Source organism: Cydia pomonella, chromosome 19 (assembly GCF_033807575.1).
Source record: "Cydia pomonella isolate Wapato2018A chromosome 19, ilCydPomo1, whole genome shotgun sequence".
Classification (NCBI taxonomy): domain Eukaryota; kingdom Metazoa; phylum Arthropoda; class Insecta; order Lepidoptera; family Tortricidae; genus Cydia; species Cydia pomonella.
The window spans coordinates 16,949,080-16,967,157 of record NC_084721.1 but is presented as its reverse complement, the minus strand read 5'-3'; the positions used below and the strand labels follow the sequence as shown (position 1 = coordinate 16,967,157).

Genomic DNA, 18,078 nt, shown 5'->3' with positions numbered 1-18,078 from the left:
TTAGAAAAAAAATCAACGTGCTACTTTGTCAAACTCAAATTAGCTTATTATTTTGTCAATATTGAATTAAAGTTTGAAAAATCCACAATATCATATCTAAATTCTTAAGTTAATAGGCAAGGCAAAAAATTAGAAGAATAGGATATGTGCTTTACAATTAATATGCGTTTTTTGTCCTGTAAGATCTAATATTGAATATTGAATTAAAGTCCGTAGAGATAAGTCTATTACTATAAAATAATATATGCAGCCATTTTATGGAAAGTAAGAAATATCTGTGTGTAGCTTGCATTGTAATAGTAAAATCAACTTAAAAAGGCGCGAAATTCATAACCACGCCGCGCTGGTCCGTCAACATGTCGGCTCGGCGCGCGGGAGCCTATCGTAGCCGACCTAGTGAGCGATAGATACCTCGCCCCGCCCGCGCCCCCCGCTCAGCTTCGCAAGCGCTGTTTGTATTTTCTTTCAAATCATTCATTTGTTTGTTTATCGTGCACATAAATTAGATGCGGACATTACATGAATTTAATTATAGAATAAAAGTTATTATGACTTCAAAATGAGTGAAAAATGTTTGATATGTGTACTGTACTGACTTAGTAACAGAAAAAACGAGGAATTGAGCAGCTAATAACTGCGAGCAAATAATCTTTCTTGGTGATGGGAAAGTTAAATATTTCTACGGGAAGGAGGAACTACGTTTCCATAAAAAGTGTAGATTATACATTGAGTCGAAGGCTATACCGGCGTACAGAAGATGGAGGTGGCATCAGAGGGCTTACAGCAGCGAACCACGTTCGACGTGTTGCCTCCCTGTCATACTTACGTACGAATTTACAAGTGCGACAGAGAGGTAACACGTCGAACGTGGTTCGCGATAGGCCCTCAAATGTACAGCCAAGTGACGATGATGAAAATTACATTTTCAAAACTTTTGTCTTTTGTTACCATTGTGTTAGCCGCCTGTACTTACTTTCAACATATATTAGTAGTTTATGTTACTGCTACATAATAAAAGGCATTAAAATACACGAGTGTGGGCTTAGGAAACGAACGAAGTGAGTTTCTTAAAAAGATCACACGAGTGTTTTAATGCCTAATTATCTTATACCTTTAAACGAGCAATTCTTGTATATATATATTTCCGGGATCTCGGAAACGGCTCTAACGATTTTGCTGAAATTTGGTATATGGGGGTTTTTGGGGGTAAACAATCTATCTAGATTAGTCTTATGTTTGGGAAAACGCGTGTTTTCGAGTTTTCATGCGTTTTTCGTTCGACGCAGAATATGGTCGCTAATTTCGTGTTGCCGGCCACTGTCCGTCTGGTCCAGCGGGTTAAGACGCGGACTGCTAAACGAGTGTTACGGGTTCGAATCTCGCCTGGTGACTAACTTTTGTTTTTTTTTTTATGTTCAATTTTATATATAATTTTTTAATTTTTATTGTTTTTTTAGACAAGTTTAATTTAGTAAAAGAATGTAGTTAAGATTATCACCTATACACCACCATATTACAATAAATAGTTAGTTATAACCGAGCAAAGCTCGGTCGCCCAGGTACTGTATAGTTATTGCAGGTAGTTCGCAATCACATTTTTAGCACAGGCATTATAAGAGAGGTATGGGCATTGTAAATATCATCTGGCTTTGTGTGGTAGGGCACAGCACAGCGGATGTCATTCCAGATCTAGAGCAGAACCCAACTGGGGAAGTACCTCCACCTTACAGAAAATCGCAGCCAAATAACACTAGACCCTACTCATAGTGTTGTGTTCCTGCCGGTGAGTAAGGTTGCCAGAGCTCAACGAGGGGTGGGAGGGTGTTAGGGTCGGCAACGCGCATGTAACTCCTCTGGAGTTGCAGGCGTACATAGGCTACGGATACTGCTTACCATCAGGCAGGCCGTATGCTTTTTTGCCACCGACGTAGTATATCACGGCTACACACATCGACACCCATTTCAAAAAGTAGCGTCCGCCATATTTATTTTCAAAATAGATGCCATTTTTGAAATCCACACCCCTAAAAACCCAGAAAACAACACCCATGACGACTTTTTCAAAAAAGTGACGTCCGCCATCTTTATTTCCAAAATGGACGTCATTTGTAAAATTAGTACACATACATCATACAACATGAAAACTAAAAACATTTCCATCCTCTTTTGGGCAGTTGTGTAAGTCTGTGATAACCCTTGGTAGGTACGGAGACCTTGAGCGGTGTCGGCATTTACGCAAACATCAAAGGCGTCGGCCCACTGTTACTTTTTACACTGTGCTTTTAGTGTGTAAACGAAAACGTCACATGATATATCAAAAGAAAAGTTATTTTATCTTATACCTTTAAACGAGCAATTCTTGTATATATATATATTTCTGTGATCTCGGAAACGCCTCTAACGATTTCGACTGCTAAACGAGTGTTACGGGTTCGAATCTCGCCCGGTGACTAACTTTTGTTTTTTTTTATATGTTCAAGTTTATATATATTTTTTTAATTTTTATTGTTTTACACAAGTTTAATTTAGTAAAAAAAATTACCTATGTAATAAGAGAAATCGACAATAGATGGCGTTCCTCTGTGACAAGTGCTATAAGGTTAAAATCGATTGTAAATAATAATAATTGTCAGTTCACACTTTACTTTTTAAGTTTATGTAGATTATCACCACCATATTACAATAAATAGTTATAACCGAGCAAAGCTCGGTCGCCCAGATACTATATTACTAACTGTACTAGGTTGCCTTTTTAACAAGTTGGTCCAGTCCATGGTTGCCTACATTTTATATAAAAATCGGTTAATCTAGGCGACCTTTAACTGGACCAACTTTTGATATATTATACGATGAAATAACAAACAAAAAAACTATCCGTACGCAATCTTACAAGGCAACGTACTTGAAATGTATCACTGTGAATTTTGTCTTACATTTATTTCTTATCAGAAATATATAACATGAGGGTGCATATACCTTATAACGTATCTCTATATAACTATCGGTTATCAATATTAGCATTAGCGGTTAACAACAACATTCCCCTTAAAACAAATAACTATCGCGAGGAAAATACCAAGTCCAAACATCTGAAAAAAATCGGGAAAGAAAAGCTGCAACTGGCTTTTAAAATGGTACAAGGAAGGGTGGTCATCTGTATGAGAATGTGTTTTTTTGTCTCTATTTGACCCAATGGTTGACTGGTAGAGAATGCCTTTTGGCATTAAGACCGCCATTTGTGTTTTTTTTTGTTTGTGCAATAAAGTTTAAATAAATAAATAATATTCATGTAACGCGATAACGAATTCTACGTGAACGAAACCGCGGGCAATACCTAACAACAAAATAACAATTTTCTATTGCTATTAATTTAAAACACGCTTTAGGAATTTTTTTGATGGACCGTAGACGCAGTCAAGGACACCCCGCTCCCCACTACCGTTGTTCGCTGCCTCCTGCCACAGCGCGCGGCGCGCGCAAACTTGCCGCGCGTTTGAAACGTAACGTATTTATATAAGCAAGGAATGCATACATATCAGTAATGAGTGTCGCCGTGATTTTATATTTCTAAATTTTTGTTTAGTAACTGAGATCATTGTTGATGATCGATTATTATTAACTCTACAAACTTTAATTCAATATTAGCTATACTGCTTAACCTGAAATCAATATCTAGACAAGCACATTGTCTACATGTCTAACTTTTTACTAGAATACTAAGTTGATCCATAATATCGTAATTTTGCAATATCAGCAACTCTAATTCTATATTTACAAAATAACTCGTGTTTTTACGTTTACCAGAAAGCAGCTGTTCCAGATTTCTAAAAACTGAAAATTGTACATAAATTGAAGTGTTATTCGATATGCTAAAGTTTTCTGTAACTTTAATTCTATATTTACTTAGTTATTAGCAAAAATTAAAATATTTAAATATAACCGAAAGCTCAACCTTAAAATTTCTAACTTTTTAACAAAGTATTATTTAACATACTCCCAATGACATATCAAAAAAGAAAAAACTTTAATATTATCGAAACCCATTTTTGTTCAACCGCTGGTCTACTGGAGAAGATGAAATAACGTATTCAATGATATTTAACCTACCTACGTGCGCCAAAATTCATTTGTTGAAACTATATAATTTGATATTTGCTAATGCGTTTGTACCAAAGCAATGGCGAAGTATACAGGTGGTACCTATTCCTAAAGCAGGTAATCGTCGTGATGCTGAAAATAAGCTTCGACCTATATCTTTATTATCTTGTATTTGCAAAATCTTCCACATTATGTTAACTAAACGATTGGAATGGTACGTTGAGAAAAACAAAATATTTTCAGGGTCTGTTACAGGTTTTAGAAGAGGACAGTCTTGTATTGATGCCCTGGTCCACTTGGTTACTTACATACAAATGGGTTTTGCTGAGAAAATGCCAACCCTCGCCTCTTTTTTAGACATAGATAACGCGTACAATAATGTGTTGGTAGAAAAAGTTGTTACTACGTTGGATAATTTGTCGGTGGGTTCTAAAATATGCAACTACTTATGGAAATTTCTTACTAGTAGGAAGCTTACAATTAAAAATGGTAATACAAGAGACTGTGAGAGGTGGTGCAGAAAGGGACTAGCACAAGGCGACCCTATGTCTCCTTTGTTATTCAATATTGCTACTCATAAAATAGCTAAATTTACTGAAAACGTAATGTTGTCTCAATATGCGGATGATTTCGTCATATATAAAAGGTCATGTAACTTGAACGAAAGTATGATGAACGTACAAGTATCACTCAAGGAAATAGCAAATAAACTAGGAGAAATAGGGTTAGAAATATCGAACAGTAAAACTAAAGCTTGTTTATTTACCAGAGGACGAAAAATACAGCCCATTAACCTAACTCATGGGAATAACTCAATATGTTCAGTGGACAAAATAAAATACTTAGGGTTCTGGTTGGATAAGGCATTGCTATTTAGCAGCCATATAAATGAGACTCTTGTAAAGATATCTAAATACCTTAATATATTGAAAGTTCTGTCCGGACCGACGTGGGGTGTACACCCTTCTCATTTAAGGAGAATTTACATAGCACTAATTCGCAGTAGGATGGATTATGCATGTTTTCTGTATGACTGTAGCGCCAACTCTCATGTAACGAAATTAGATAAGCTACAGAATCAAGCTTTAAGAGTAATAGGTGGCTTTATAAAAACTACTCCGATTCATGTAATGGAGTCTGAGTTAGTAATAGTACCTTTACATATACGTAGATGCTATTTGGCTTACAAATATTGTCTTAAATGTTTAGCATGGACCAATAATAAAACAGTAGAATTTCTAGAAGTACTTGAATTATCTTGTAGAAGGAGGTACTGGATAAGAAAAAAAACCACCACTGCTTGCAACTGTTTACTCCGACGTAAAACATGAAAGGATATTCACCTCAAATCCCCTTAAAATGTTCAGTCTGAATACTTGGGTTTCTAATATACATTTCAGAGATGTTATTATTACTAATTTAGATTTAGTGCAACGTGCAAAGAAATTGTACCACCCTAGCGATATAAGAAACAATGTTTTATTTGAAGTTAGTGAAAAATATGGAGATTGGCACAAAGTCTACACAGATGCATCAAAGAACGAAACTAATATAGGAGCCGCATACTTTGACCCGTTGTTTAAAATCAAAAGCTGTTACAAAATAATTTCTGAAATTTGTATTATGTCGGCGGAGTTGTTTGCAATACTGTAGACCCTCGGAAAAACCTCGGCCCTTATTCGTTGTAATGTTTTTTTTTTGCCAAGATGTAAAAAGAAATTACGTGTCGTATGCCGTAGTAAAACACTTTTTTGTACAAAAATGAAAACAAAACAGGAAAAAACACTCGTAATTAGTACAAAGGCGAACTTATCCCTTTAAAGGATCCTTTAAATTAAGTTTCGTGCGAAAGTCATCAGAGGGCCTACCGCGAATCTATCTATTTCGTTATAGACTCATTTATGATGATCCGGAGCCCGATTCTGAGGGCCTACCGCGAACCACGTTCGACGTGTTGCCTCCCTGTCACGCGTACGTACGAATTTACAAGTGCGACAGGGAGGCAACACGTCGAACGTGGTTCGCGGTAGGCCCTCAGAATCGGGCTCCGGATCATCATAAATGAGTCTATAACGAAATACAAGACAAATGGGACAGCTCTGTATTTAATTAGATTAGAGATTTAATACATATATAATCGCTTCAGGTAGGTTAACTAAAATTTGCCAGCGTTTAAAAACTGATCTCAAATACTTATTTTATAAGATTTATGGTTTATGACTCATTATTAGTGCCACGTCCATTTCAGGGGTGTTCACTTTTTTTTTTTTATACTACGTCGGTGGCAAACAAGCATACGGCCTGCCTGATGGTAAGCAGTCTCCGTAGCCTATGTACACCTGCAACTCCAGAGGAGTTACATGCGCGTTGCCGACCCTAACCCCACCCCCCTCGTTGAGCTCTGGCAACCTTACTCACCGGCAGGAACACAACACTATGAGTAGGGTCAAGTGTTATTTGGCTGCGGTTTTCTGTAAGGTGGAGGTACTTACCCAGTTGGGCTCTGCTCTAGATCTGGAATGACATCTGCTGTGTTGTGCCCTACCACACAAGGCGAGATGACATTCACATTGCCCATACCTCTCTTTTGGACGTAGTTTAAGGACATACCCGGGTCCAATATAAATTCACTGTATAAATTACAACCGGGTTCACTATATAAATTAAATTTTCCTGATCGGCTTAGACCAACGGCTAACTAATCTATCTTCCAAGAAAATTCTAATAAGCCTATATGTTCAAGTAGGAATTACTTGTCAGTCCAGTAGCACAAACGAGGCACCACAAACGCACCAGGGTAATGAAAACTTATTTTCACATTTTTAGAGAACACGTTTATAATTTCATCTCGCATTTTTAAAGTTTCTGTAAAATTTTAGAATAACATGGAGGGTAAGTAGAACAAACAAGGCATCTAAGGTTAAATGTATTTTTTATAATATAGGAGGCAGGACATCCGGTTCGAGCGCCATCTTGTTTTTTATTTTTATTTATCCAAAAAAAAGTTGGTACAAAAATCGCCACGTGATTATTCCTTTGTTTTTTGCTCATTAATATAGTTTAAAGTGTAATATCGATAGCTTATTATACAGTAAACTAATCTGGTAGTGTGCAGTGACTGGAGAAAACCATTTAACGATGCGGTCCGTACATCCTACATTTCGACCTAGGGCTATGTACAGTCAATCAATTTGAATCCTAGGCCACTATAGAACCTTGTCGCTTTAACTACTCTATACATAACATGCATCACTCAATAAGCACTGTCGTAGAAGTCATTATGACATGGTTCTATAGTGGCCTAGGAATCAAATTGGTTGACCGTACGTCCAAAATTAGGCTGAATTTTATTTTTTTCCTCACAAGGGTGATGAAATATATTGTGTGTGCCACGAACGGTACAGGAATAACGAACTCGTGTTAATGAAGCCCTCGTCTACGGCTTCGAGCTTCAACTCACACTCGTTCGTAAATACACAATGTTTACGAGTAGGTGCAACCTACACGGTGTTTTTTTTATATATATTTTTCTAATAATGAACACTAATCAATACGTAATTTCTGACTCATTGTTCGCCCTAATGCTAATCCCACAATCGCATTTACAGAGGTCGGTCTTTTGGGCGTTCACTAATAATACTTTAACCACAGACGTTCAGCTAGTAGACCACGCTAACAGCCCTCTTTCATCGCGATCCGATCATCGGCGTTCTGTCGGTTGATCAAAATCTTTATTCTGCCTCTCGTGTCGAATGATCGTCCGTATGGACACTTCGTTGTTATACAGAATGAATCTGGAGACATGAGCAGAATCAATACTGCGCATATAGTAAATTATAAGCAACTGATTCATACCGTTTGTTATAATGTTTTTTTTTTAATTAGTGAATTATTTTGGTTATCGATGAGCAAATTAAAGTGTAATATGTGTGTGTATTATGTATAGGTTATTGTGTTTATGTTAGACTATTTTAACGTATAATTTCAAATGCGATGTACAAGTTGCTTATGAATAAATGAAAAAAAATACCATAATTAACGAGATTAACGTTATTTTATTTGTCATGGTGAAAAAAAAAATTACGACATGCATGGCCACCCTACAATTAGAAAACTTCCGTCGAATACCGATTATCGGTGGCAAGTGTCAAATTGAATGTCATCAGAGACTGGATACTTTTGAAAACTAGTATCTCACTGAAGCTTGACAGTTTATTTTCTTAAAAAGGATTTATGTTTAATAATTAGGTGTTGTAACGGTAGAAAATTAAAAATAAATAAAATTATTTATTTTGGAAATTATTAGCTTAACCTTTAGTATGGTTAGGAGCAGATCTGCTCCATATATATTCAACCAAATTCAACTTAAACATGACGATGTCATGGTTGCTAAACAAATGGCAAATTTTTGACAGGCGCATAAGAAAGGTTAATAGTAATATTATACTATCATATGTTAGTGATACTGTGTTATGGTCCCTCTACACGATGGCCCAGCGCAGGCCAGTTCAAGGGATGCATTTATGCGTTAGAGGGTACTCCCTAGTGATATTGCTATCTCATTCCACCGCATAGCTGCGTCCCTTAGACTGGCCTATGCTGGCCCATCGTGTAGGGGAGCCCTTATATGTACCTAACTTATTCTATCACAAGCATGTAGGTTATTGCAATATTGCCAGAAAGCGCCATCTACCCTGTCCGCGAGTGTGGCAAGGAGACTTGGCGCTGCCGCGCACGCGCCGCACCAGCGATGCCACCCGCTTGCGCATGATGGCGTGGAAACCGTCGGTGCGTGCCTCCGCAAACATAAATATATTTCTTTAATTATTTATTAAGTTAAGCCAAATAAAAGAGAAGGAATTGTCATAAGGACCATCATTTGACACGAGAGGTAGATATAGATCCAGTGGCATAAGTATTACCGTTTTCATGCTGTTAACATATCTCTGGATGGATAGCTTTTACGAAATACAAAAAAAAAACTTTTTGTATGTTCACGTTTGTTTTACTGGGTAAATCCGAATTTCAATTGTGAATTGAAGAAAAATAAAGTAAAAGCCTAAGCATCATGATCATCTTCCTCGCATTGTCCCGGCATTTTTGCCACGGCTCATGGAAGCTGGAACCCAGGCTGATTAGTAACTAACCCCAAGAATTGGCTTAGACGCTAGTTTTTACGAAAGCGACTGCTATCTGACCTTCCAACAGTTCCAATCCAGAAGGTAAACTAGGCGTTATTGGGATTAGTCCGGTTTCCCCACGATGTTTTCCTTCACTGAAAAGCGACTGCCGCGACTGGTAAGTATCAAATAATATTTCGCACATAAGTTCCGAAGAACTAGCCGGGGTTTGAACCCGTGTCCTCCGGGTTGAAAGTCGCCCGCTCTTACCGCTAGGCCACCAGCGATCGTAAAAGCATAAGCATAACTTTAAAATATAAAAAATATCAACATATTTTTATTTTTTATATAACAAAATAAATAATGCACTGTCTTCGCACCACTGCCATGCTGAAGTTGAGGTAAGCTCTACGAGGGGGGTTTAGGGTCTGCAACGCGCATGTAACTCCTCTGGAGTTGCAGGCGTACATAGGCTACGGAGACTGCTTACCATCAGGCAGGCTGTATGCTTGTTTGCCACCGACGTAGTATTAAAAAAAATAGACGCAACTTGACGCACTTTGCATCGCACTAGAAGCCTAGCAACTTTACAAATTTCAGGAAATTCGTTATCTATGTAAATACATGTCTGTGGCCGTAACCTTTCGTGCAAAGGTTAACAAATAATCGCGTTTTATCAGTTAATGTGTTAAATAATTTACATCGAAATATGTGCTTCATTGTTATTGGAATAAATGAATGCTACCATGATTTATTTCAGGCACGAAATGTTCCGACTAGCGAAATGAAATTGTGTGCGATGTTGGTATCCGCCCAGCGGCTATATTGTTTTTTTACATGTAACTATTTGTACATTTTCAAAACTAATATATAAGTAGTTAGACGACCGGTTTGGCCTAGTGGGTAGTGACCCTGCCTACGAAGGTGATGGTCCCGGGTTCAAATCTGGGTAAAGGCATTTATTCGTGTGATGAGCATGGATATTTGTACCTGAGTCATGGGTGTTTTCTATGTATTTAAGTATTTATAAATATTTATATACCTATTATATATATCGTTGTCTAAGTACCCTCAACACAAGCCTTATTGAGCTTACTGTGGGACTTAGTCAATTTGTGTAATAACGTCCTATAATATATATATAAAAAAAGTAGTAAGGTAAGGGCATTTACAGTACATATGGTGCTACTTTACCGCACTAGTGCGAAAATTAGCATATTACGTTACTGTGTCGAACATTTAAAGGGCCATATGTACTGTAAAACGTTGTACGATACATGTGCGAATAAGTAATTCGCAACTCGTGTCGATTTAAAACAACTCCCTTCGGTTGTGTTTTAATTTATCGCCACTCGTTTCGAATTTCCTATTTTTCGCACTTGTATCGTAATGTACTATTATTTGTGTGATGACCACGGATCGGCCGAATTATAACAAAATTATATCATTTAGATATAATTTATAACAAAACAGATATAATTTTGGTCTAAATGTAAGTTAGAATGAAATTATAAGTTGTCACACTGTATTTTTCATATAATTTTCATACTTATTGTACAGTCAAATGCAAAAATATGTATCGAATAAACCGTTTCATAAATATGGTACTACGCTCTTATTACACTGGAATAAGATGCTATGGGACATATTTTTGAGTAAGATGTGTACAATCATATTTTTACACTTGACTGTACTGTACATTTTTTCCTTTTTTTATAATAGCTTTTATTTTTGTTGCCACTAGTATGTAACCTTTACCGGAGGAATCGCTGACTCCCGATTCACAGGCTCTTGGGGGCCTACCGCGAAAATCGAAGTTCGTCAATTGCGGGCATTTTTCTCTTTCACTCTAATTACGTTTTGGAGAGAGTAAAAGAGAAAGATCCCCGCAATTAGCGAATTCCGATTTTCGCGGTAGGCCCTAGTTCGGGAGACATAAACTAAAAAAAAAAGATGTGGTCACCAGCGATGGCAGCATGGTTCCATTTTTATCACCTGTCACTATGCCCGTCACTTTCGCACTCACATACTTGTTAGAACGTGACAGGCATGGTGACAAATGATAAAAAGCCGACCATCTTAGCCCTACAGGCTGGTTTATTAACACGCCAATGTCAACACCACTACGGATAATAAATAAGTAAATTAGCCCGATTATGATCAATAATGCCTGTGGTCTAGGTTTACAAGTGTCTATAGAAATGCCCTACGTGATCACGCGAGCAGCCAGAGAGGACAAGACAATCACTATTCAAATAACAGCGCGGTTTAATATTGCCATACGCAAGTTATTGTTGGCGATGCGCTCGTTATATCTGTACCTAGTTATGTTTTACTTATTAAAAACCATGTCATGTTAAATTAGCTTTTAATTACTTAGAGTTACGGTTGAAATTTGATTGTAGCATATCTAATGTAACCCGTTGCTATGCGCCGCCAGGCAGTCCGCTGCCGGCCGCGAGCCTAGTCACATACGCTCTCGTGACATTTTTTTGTATTTGTGTGTTTTCCGAAATACATCTTCGTCTTAGAACCTCGGCTTTTCTTCACATGAACCCCATACAGTCAACATAGTGGTCCTTCGAACCGGATCCATGCACCGCACTCCGACCACGATTCAAACGCGTGGGTCGAAAGCGCGTCGAGCAGAAGAATTAAGGAGGCTTCTAGAAGAAGGACAAAGAATGTCTCAAAAGGGCGAGCCGAGTGAAGCACCTTATGGCCATAGTTCTACAGCCAGGTTGGAAGAAATTAAGCCAGCTTCAAGTATCCCGAAAGATGTAGTTATCACAAAAATAAGGGAGGGTAGCGCGAAGTCTGAACCAACCGCGACAGAATTACGCAAGAAAATGCTTCCTCCTTCTGCTTCGTATGTCAGCAAAGCTTCTAGCAGCAAGGACTCTAAAACTTCATCGGCTTCTAGAACAGCAAAGAAGAAACAACTTTTATTAGAAGCCGCAAAACAAAAGGCTGCCATACAGATGGAGATCATCGATAAGACTCTGGATGCTCAATTAGCAGAGCTGGACGACGAGGAACAAGATTACGGTTCACAAGTAAGTCGAAGGAGCTATTCTCGAAGTCAAGTTGCAAATTGGGTGGAAAAACAGGGTAACTTGGAACCGCAAGACGATCTGCAGCCAGCCCACGATAATGGCTTAGATTTGGGTGAGTTGCATCAGCAAGTGCCACATTTACTGCCCGAGCCCGGTCCAGCGCCACGCGCCGCCACGCCCGCGCCAGCCCCGGCGCCCGTGCCGGCCGCTCCGCTGCCGCCGCCGGATGGCACCGTCATGGCGCTCAACAATGCGATACAAGTTATGGCCGATGCTGTGAAAAACATCTCCACTGTCAATGCTCCGAATACCAGCCTGCTCAGTCGACTCAGCACGCCAAAAGATCTCCCCGAGTTCTCTGGCGATTATTTAGAATGGTTGCAGTTTAAACAAGCATACTACGAGTCCACTGAGTTATGTAAATTCACCGATAAGGAGAACCTTTGGAGGCTTAGAAAATGTTTGCGCGGAGCCGCAAAGGATGCAGTCAACGCTTTGTTCATAAGTGCCACGTCACCTGAAAAAGTCATGTCGGCGTTGGAGCTACGATATGGTAACTCTGAGTGCATCATTTCCCGCGTATTGTACGACATTAAAAAGCTTCAACCATTGCACCAAGATTACCATAAGGATATCATTACGTTCGCGTTAAAAGTTCAAAACTACGTGGAAGCAGTACGAGCAGTCGGTCAAGAGGAGCACCTACAGGGGGTAAATATAGTTTCCATAATTTTATCTAAGCTGCCGACAGTACTAATATCGAAATGGTCAGATTATAGCTTTAATTTAATCAAAGATGGTAAAAAACCTAGATTGGTCATCATGTCTGACTTTCTTAACGAAGAGGCAGTTAAAATTTCAACCACTGCAAGTACCTATATGGCCACTAAAAGTGAGAGTTATAAACATAACAATAAAGACACTAACAACGCACGTAACCATACAATATTAGTGCACGGCGAAGTAAGCGATAAGAAATGTCTTTTTTGCCGAACATCTGTTCACAAGATAACAGATTGTAAACAGTTTAAACGCGCGCTGCGCAAAGTGAGGTGGCAATTCGTTAGAAAAAACGGCCTATGTTATAAATGCCTATTATCTAAACACGATCGAGAATCGTGCCGTGCGCCTGCTTGCGATAAGGACGATTGTGGCGAAGCACATCATAGACTTCTGCACTACACGGTAAACAAGATCGAGGTACCGCTTACGTCATCATCATCATTGGGCCCTTTGAGTTCTACAACATGTCCTACTACGAGTGCGTCAGCGCAGCAAGACCTCGAGTCCAAATCTGTTCCTGAGACTTTGACGCATATTAACGCAAGTGATAAAAGGGTGTTGCTGAAAGTAGTACCTATCAGTGTTCATGGACCTAACGGTGTATTTTCGACTACGGCTTTGTTGGACGATGGTTCTTCAGTTAGTTTAATAAGTTCGAAATTAGCGCGGCGCGCGGGATTAAGTGGACGTGCTAGCACGTTTTGCACACACGGTGCATTTGTCGGTAGCGAATTAGTGCGCAAATCTGCCATTGTGAATGTAAACATTGCGGGTATAGACAATAAGGTGCATAATATAAGAGTGCGTAGTGTAGACGATTTGAGTGTACCGTTGCAAAGTTTATCAGTTTTAAAATGTATTAACTATACTCACTTAAAAGATATTAAAGATAAATTATGTACTTCCGATTCAAAACCTGAGATGTTAATAGGTCAAGATAACTATCATTTAATGTTGCCTTCACAAGTTAGAGTAGGTAAATATAACGAGGGGTATGCTAGCCTCACTCCCTTGGGTTGGTGCGCTCATGGGAAGGTGTACGTGCCGCAGGGCGTCCGCCCGCCCACGCAGGTCGAGTCTAACCTTTTTATTTCAGAGACGGAGCACACGATGGATACCTCAGAGGGTCTTGATCTGTTAAGGCAGATCCACGAGGAGGTCCGCCTGTCATTCAAGGTGGACACGATGGGCGTGTCGTGCGCGCCGCGGCAGAACGCGGATGACGCGCGCGCGGTGGCCCAGCTGCAGCAGTCCGCGGAGTTGCGCGCCGGCCGCTGGCACGTCGGCCTGCCGTGGAAGGACGACCACCCATCCATGCCTGACTCGTATCCTAGCGCTCTTAAAAGGATGAAAGGTATCGAAAAGAGAATGGCCAAGGACTCTGGTTTTGCTGAAAGGTATCGGGAGCGCGTCAGTCATTTACTTCAAAATGATTACGCATCTGAACTGTCAGATACTCAGGTGAGACCCAAAACATGGTATCTTGCTCATTTTGGAGTAGATAACGTCAACAAGAAGCGTCTCCGCTTAGTCTTCGACTCGGCAAATAAGGTAAATGGCTTATGCCTAAATGATTTCTTACTTACAGGTCCCGACTTGCTGTCATCACTATTTGGTATTATGTTACGCTTTAGGGAAAACAAGATTGGAGTAACTGGTGACATCAAAGATATGTTTTTAAGGATCAAGATCCGAGTCGAAGATCAACACGCTTTACGATTCCTATGGAGAGACAATCCTACTGACGAACTAAAAACTTATGTAATGACGTCACTTCCGTTTGGGGCTAATTGCAGTCCATTTGTTAGTCAGTTTGTCAAAAACTTAAACGCGCGACGGTTCGAGTCGACTATGCCGGAAGCTGTCGATGCGATTTGTAATTCGCATTATGTAGATGACTACATAGACAGTTTTGCTGACGAAGCCTCGGCCATCAAAATGGTAAGAAACATAAGTTTTATTCACAGTGCCGGCGGTTTCGAGATAAGAAACTGGACTAGCAACAGTGTCTCAGTTTTAAATAGTCTGCCAAATCAAACCTTAGGTACAGCGGCCGTAAGGTTTAAAGTCGAACAGCAGCAAGAAGGTGAGCGTACTCTCGGGCTAATATGGTATCCAGCCGATGATAAGTTGACATTCGACTTATCATTAAAACGGATTCCCGAAAGTATTGTCAACGGTGATGAGCGTCCTACAAAGCGTCTTATGCTTAAGGTAATAATGTCGATTTTCGATGTCCTAGGATTCTTATCTCCTTTCACCATTCAGGGTCGTATTATGCTGCAGGACACCTGGCGGTTAAATGTAGACTGGAATGATTACATTCCAGACGTTATTTACAACAAGTGGCGAAAATGGATTGACCTACTTAAGGTAATTAGCGATATACGTATACCACGGTGCTATCAATCAGCTGTTCGCATTCATAATTCATCTGTGCGAGTAAGCGAGACGGCAGATCACCTGATCGAAGCATCCAATGGTACTCCGAGCGCGACGTTGCCGCAATCGACGTTCGCGTCTGGCAACGGTGCGCCTACGTCATGTGCTACGAAGCTCTACGCATCCGTAGCGGAAACTAGAAGCGCTACGCGCACGGCAGAGGTAGGTTATAATAACTTACAATTGCATGTATTTTGTGATAGTAGTACTCGGGCCATGTGTACTGTTGCTTATTGGCGTTGGGAGATAAATGGTTATATTAAAGTTGCCTTTATTGCTAGTAAATGTAAAGTTATGCCTGTTAAACCATTAACAGTACCTAAGGCCGAGTTACAAGCTGCACTGTTGGCCGCAAGGCTGGCTAATACAATAGGTAAGGAGCACAAGATAGTTCCCGAGCGGCGTTACTTTTGGTGCGACAGTTCGACTGTGTTGCACTGGGTGCGTAACAATACGCGCTCATATAAAACGTTCGAAGCGAACCGGTTGGGCGAGATTGATGAGTTATCCGGCGTAGATGAGTGGAATTATATACCTACAAAGCTAAATGTAGCGGATTTAGCTACGCGGGATACTTTCGATCACGCTCAACTAGATAAATGGTTCGCGGGTCCGAAATTTTTATATGAAGACGTATCCTTGTGGCCAAAAGATGTTATTTTATCACATTCAGACACCACGTCGCCTGAATGTGTTGCTGTCGTACAAGAGGGTTCAATTGGACTGGCTGTACCGGACCCATTGCGGTTTTCTTCTTGGTTACGCTTGAAGCGGGCCACGGCTACGGTACTAGCGTTTATCGACAGATGCAAAGGCATTCAGGGTCAAGTCGATTGCAGTACTATGGAACGAGCTGAAAGATTGCTTTTACAGTACGCACAGGCGGAGTCCTTTGGGGAAGACATCGTCACTATTAAAAATGGTAAGCCATTGCACCGCTCCAGTAGATTACTCTCTCTGTCACCGGTGTTTGATGAACATGGACTGCTGCGTGTGAGCGGCCGAATCGATGCTGTAACAGACGTACCCATTGATGTTAAGAGGCCGGTAATACTTGATGGTCGGCATCAGGTGAGTAAGTTGATTGTCCGAGACTATCACGTGAAGCTGGCGCACGGGAACCAAGAAACCATAGTTAATGAGGTAAAACAACGGTTCTGGATCTTACGTCTAAGGCCAACAGTTAAGTCCATAGCATCATCCTGTATGCTGTGCAGAATCCGCAAGTGCCAACCGCGGATTCCACGAATGGGTGACTTACCAAGGGCTCGAATGGCACACCATCAGCGGGCATTCTCGTACTGCGGTTTAGACCTGTTCGGACCGATGGAGGTCGTCGTAGGACGTCGCCGCGAAAAGAGGTATGGAGTTTTGTTCACTTGCCTGACGGTGCGCGCGATCCACATTGAGCTAGTCTCCTCTCTGACGTCAGACTCGTTAATAATGTCACTGCGTCGGATGGCGGCCAGGCGTGGCTGGCCATCACATCTGTTCTCTGATAACGGGACAAACCTGCGCGGCGCCTGTACTGAGCTGCAGCGATCGATGCAGGAACTGAACGTTGAAGAACTGAAAAGCTACGGTGTCAACAAAGGTTTGGAGTGGACTTTTATCCCTCCCGCTAGCCCCCATTGGGGTGGGGCGTGGGAGAGGCTAATCCGTAGCGTAAAGACGTCTCTTAAAGTAATTTTAAATGAGCGTGCACCACGGGACGAAGTTTTAAGTACGCTTATGGCGGAAGTCGAAAATATAGTGAACAGTCGTCCCTTGATGCACGTCTCTGTAGAAAATGGAGTTGTAGAATCACTTACACCGAACCATTTCCTTCTTGGCACGTCGTCAAATCTGCCTACTATTGGTTCTTTTGACGGGTCTGACCTGTACCTGCGGAAACATTGGCGTACAGCTCAGCGGCTAACCGATATGTTCTGGCAGAGATGGATGAAGGCGATCCTACCCGACCTCATACCAAGAAGGAAATGGCACGAGGAAAGGAAGCCGCTGCAAGTCGGTGACCTCGTCCTCGTCGTGGACCCGAACTCTCCTCGCAACATGTGGCCAAAAGGTTTGGTCACTCAGGTGTTTGCCGGTAAGGACGGGCGCATAAGGCTGGTGGAGGTCAAGACCAGGACTGGGACTTGGCGTCGGTCTGCGGCACGCATCGCACCTATCTCTTTAGTTGATTAGTGCTGTGAACAGCACTGGGGTGGGGAGTGTTGGCGATGCGCTCGTTATATCTGTACCTAGTTATGTTTTACTTATTAAAAACCATGTCATGTTAAATTAGCTTTTAATTACTTAGAGTTACGGTTGAAATTTGATTGTAGCATATCTAATGTAACCCGTTGCTATGCGCCGCCAGGCAGTCCGCTGCCGGCCGCGAGCCTAGTCACATACGCTCTCGTGACATTTTTTTGTATTTGTGTGTTTTCCGAAATACATCTTCGTCTTAGAACCTCGGCTTTTCTTCACATGAACCCCATACAGTCAACAGTTATATAATTCGCGTCATCTATGACGCGCAGATTTGTCATATCTAACTATTAAGAGGGAAGAATAGTTTTGCGATTCTAGCGAAA

The 18,078-nt window shown here is 40.7% G+C and overlaps 2 protein-coding genes across 6 annotated transcripts in view; one reads left to right on the top strand and one right to left on the bottom strand.

Moving 5' to 3' along the window:
• The window catches only part of LOC133528289 (neurexin 1), a 326,318-nt gene that overhangs the window by 223,639 nt on the left and 84,601 nt on the right, over positions 1-18,078 (bottom strand). The window lies entirely within an intron of this gene.
• Positions 13,694-17,686, top strand: LOC133528469 (uncharacterized). Its single transcript, XM_061865862.1, has one exon. The coding sequence runs from the start codon at positions 13,979-13,981 to the stop codon at positions 17,684-17,686; it is 3,708 nt and encodes a 1,235-aa protein (XP_061721846.1). The 5' UTR covers positions 13,694-13,978.

Excerpts from the sequence above, each read along its gene's own strand:
- LOC133528469 (XM_061865862.1), top strand. The coding sequence starts at position 13,979 with ATGTTAATAGGTCAAGATAACTATCATTTAATGTTGCCTTCACAAGTT.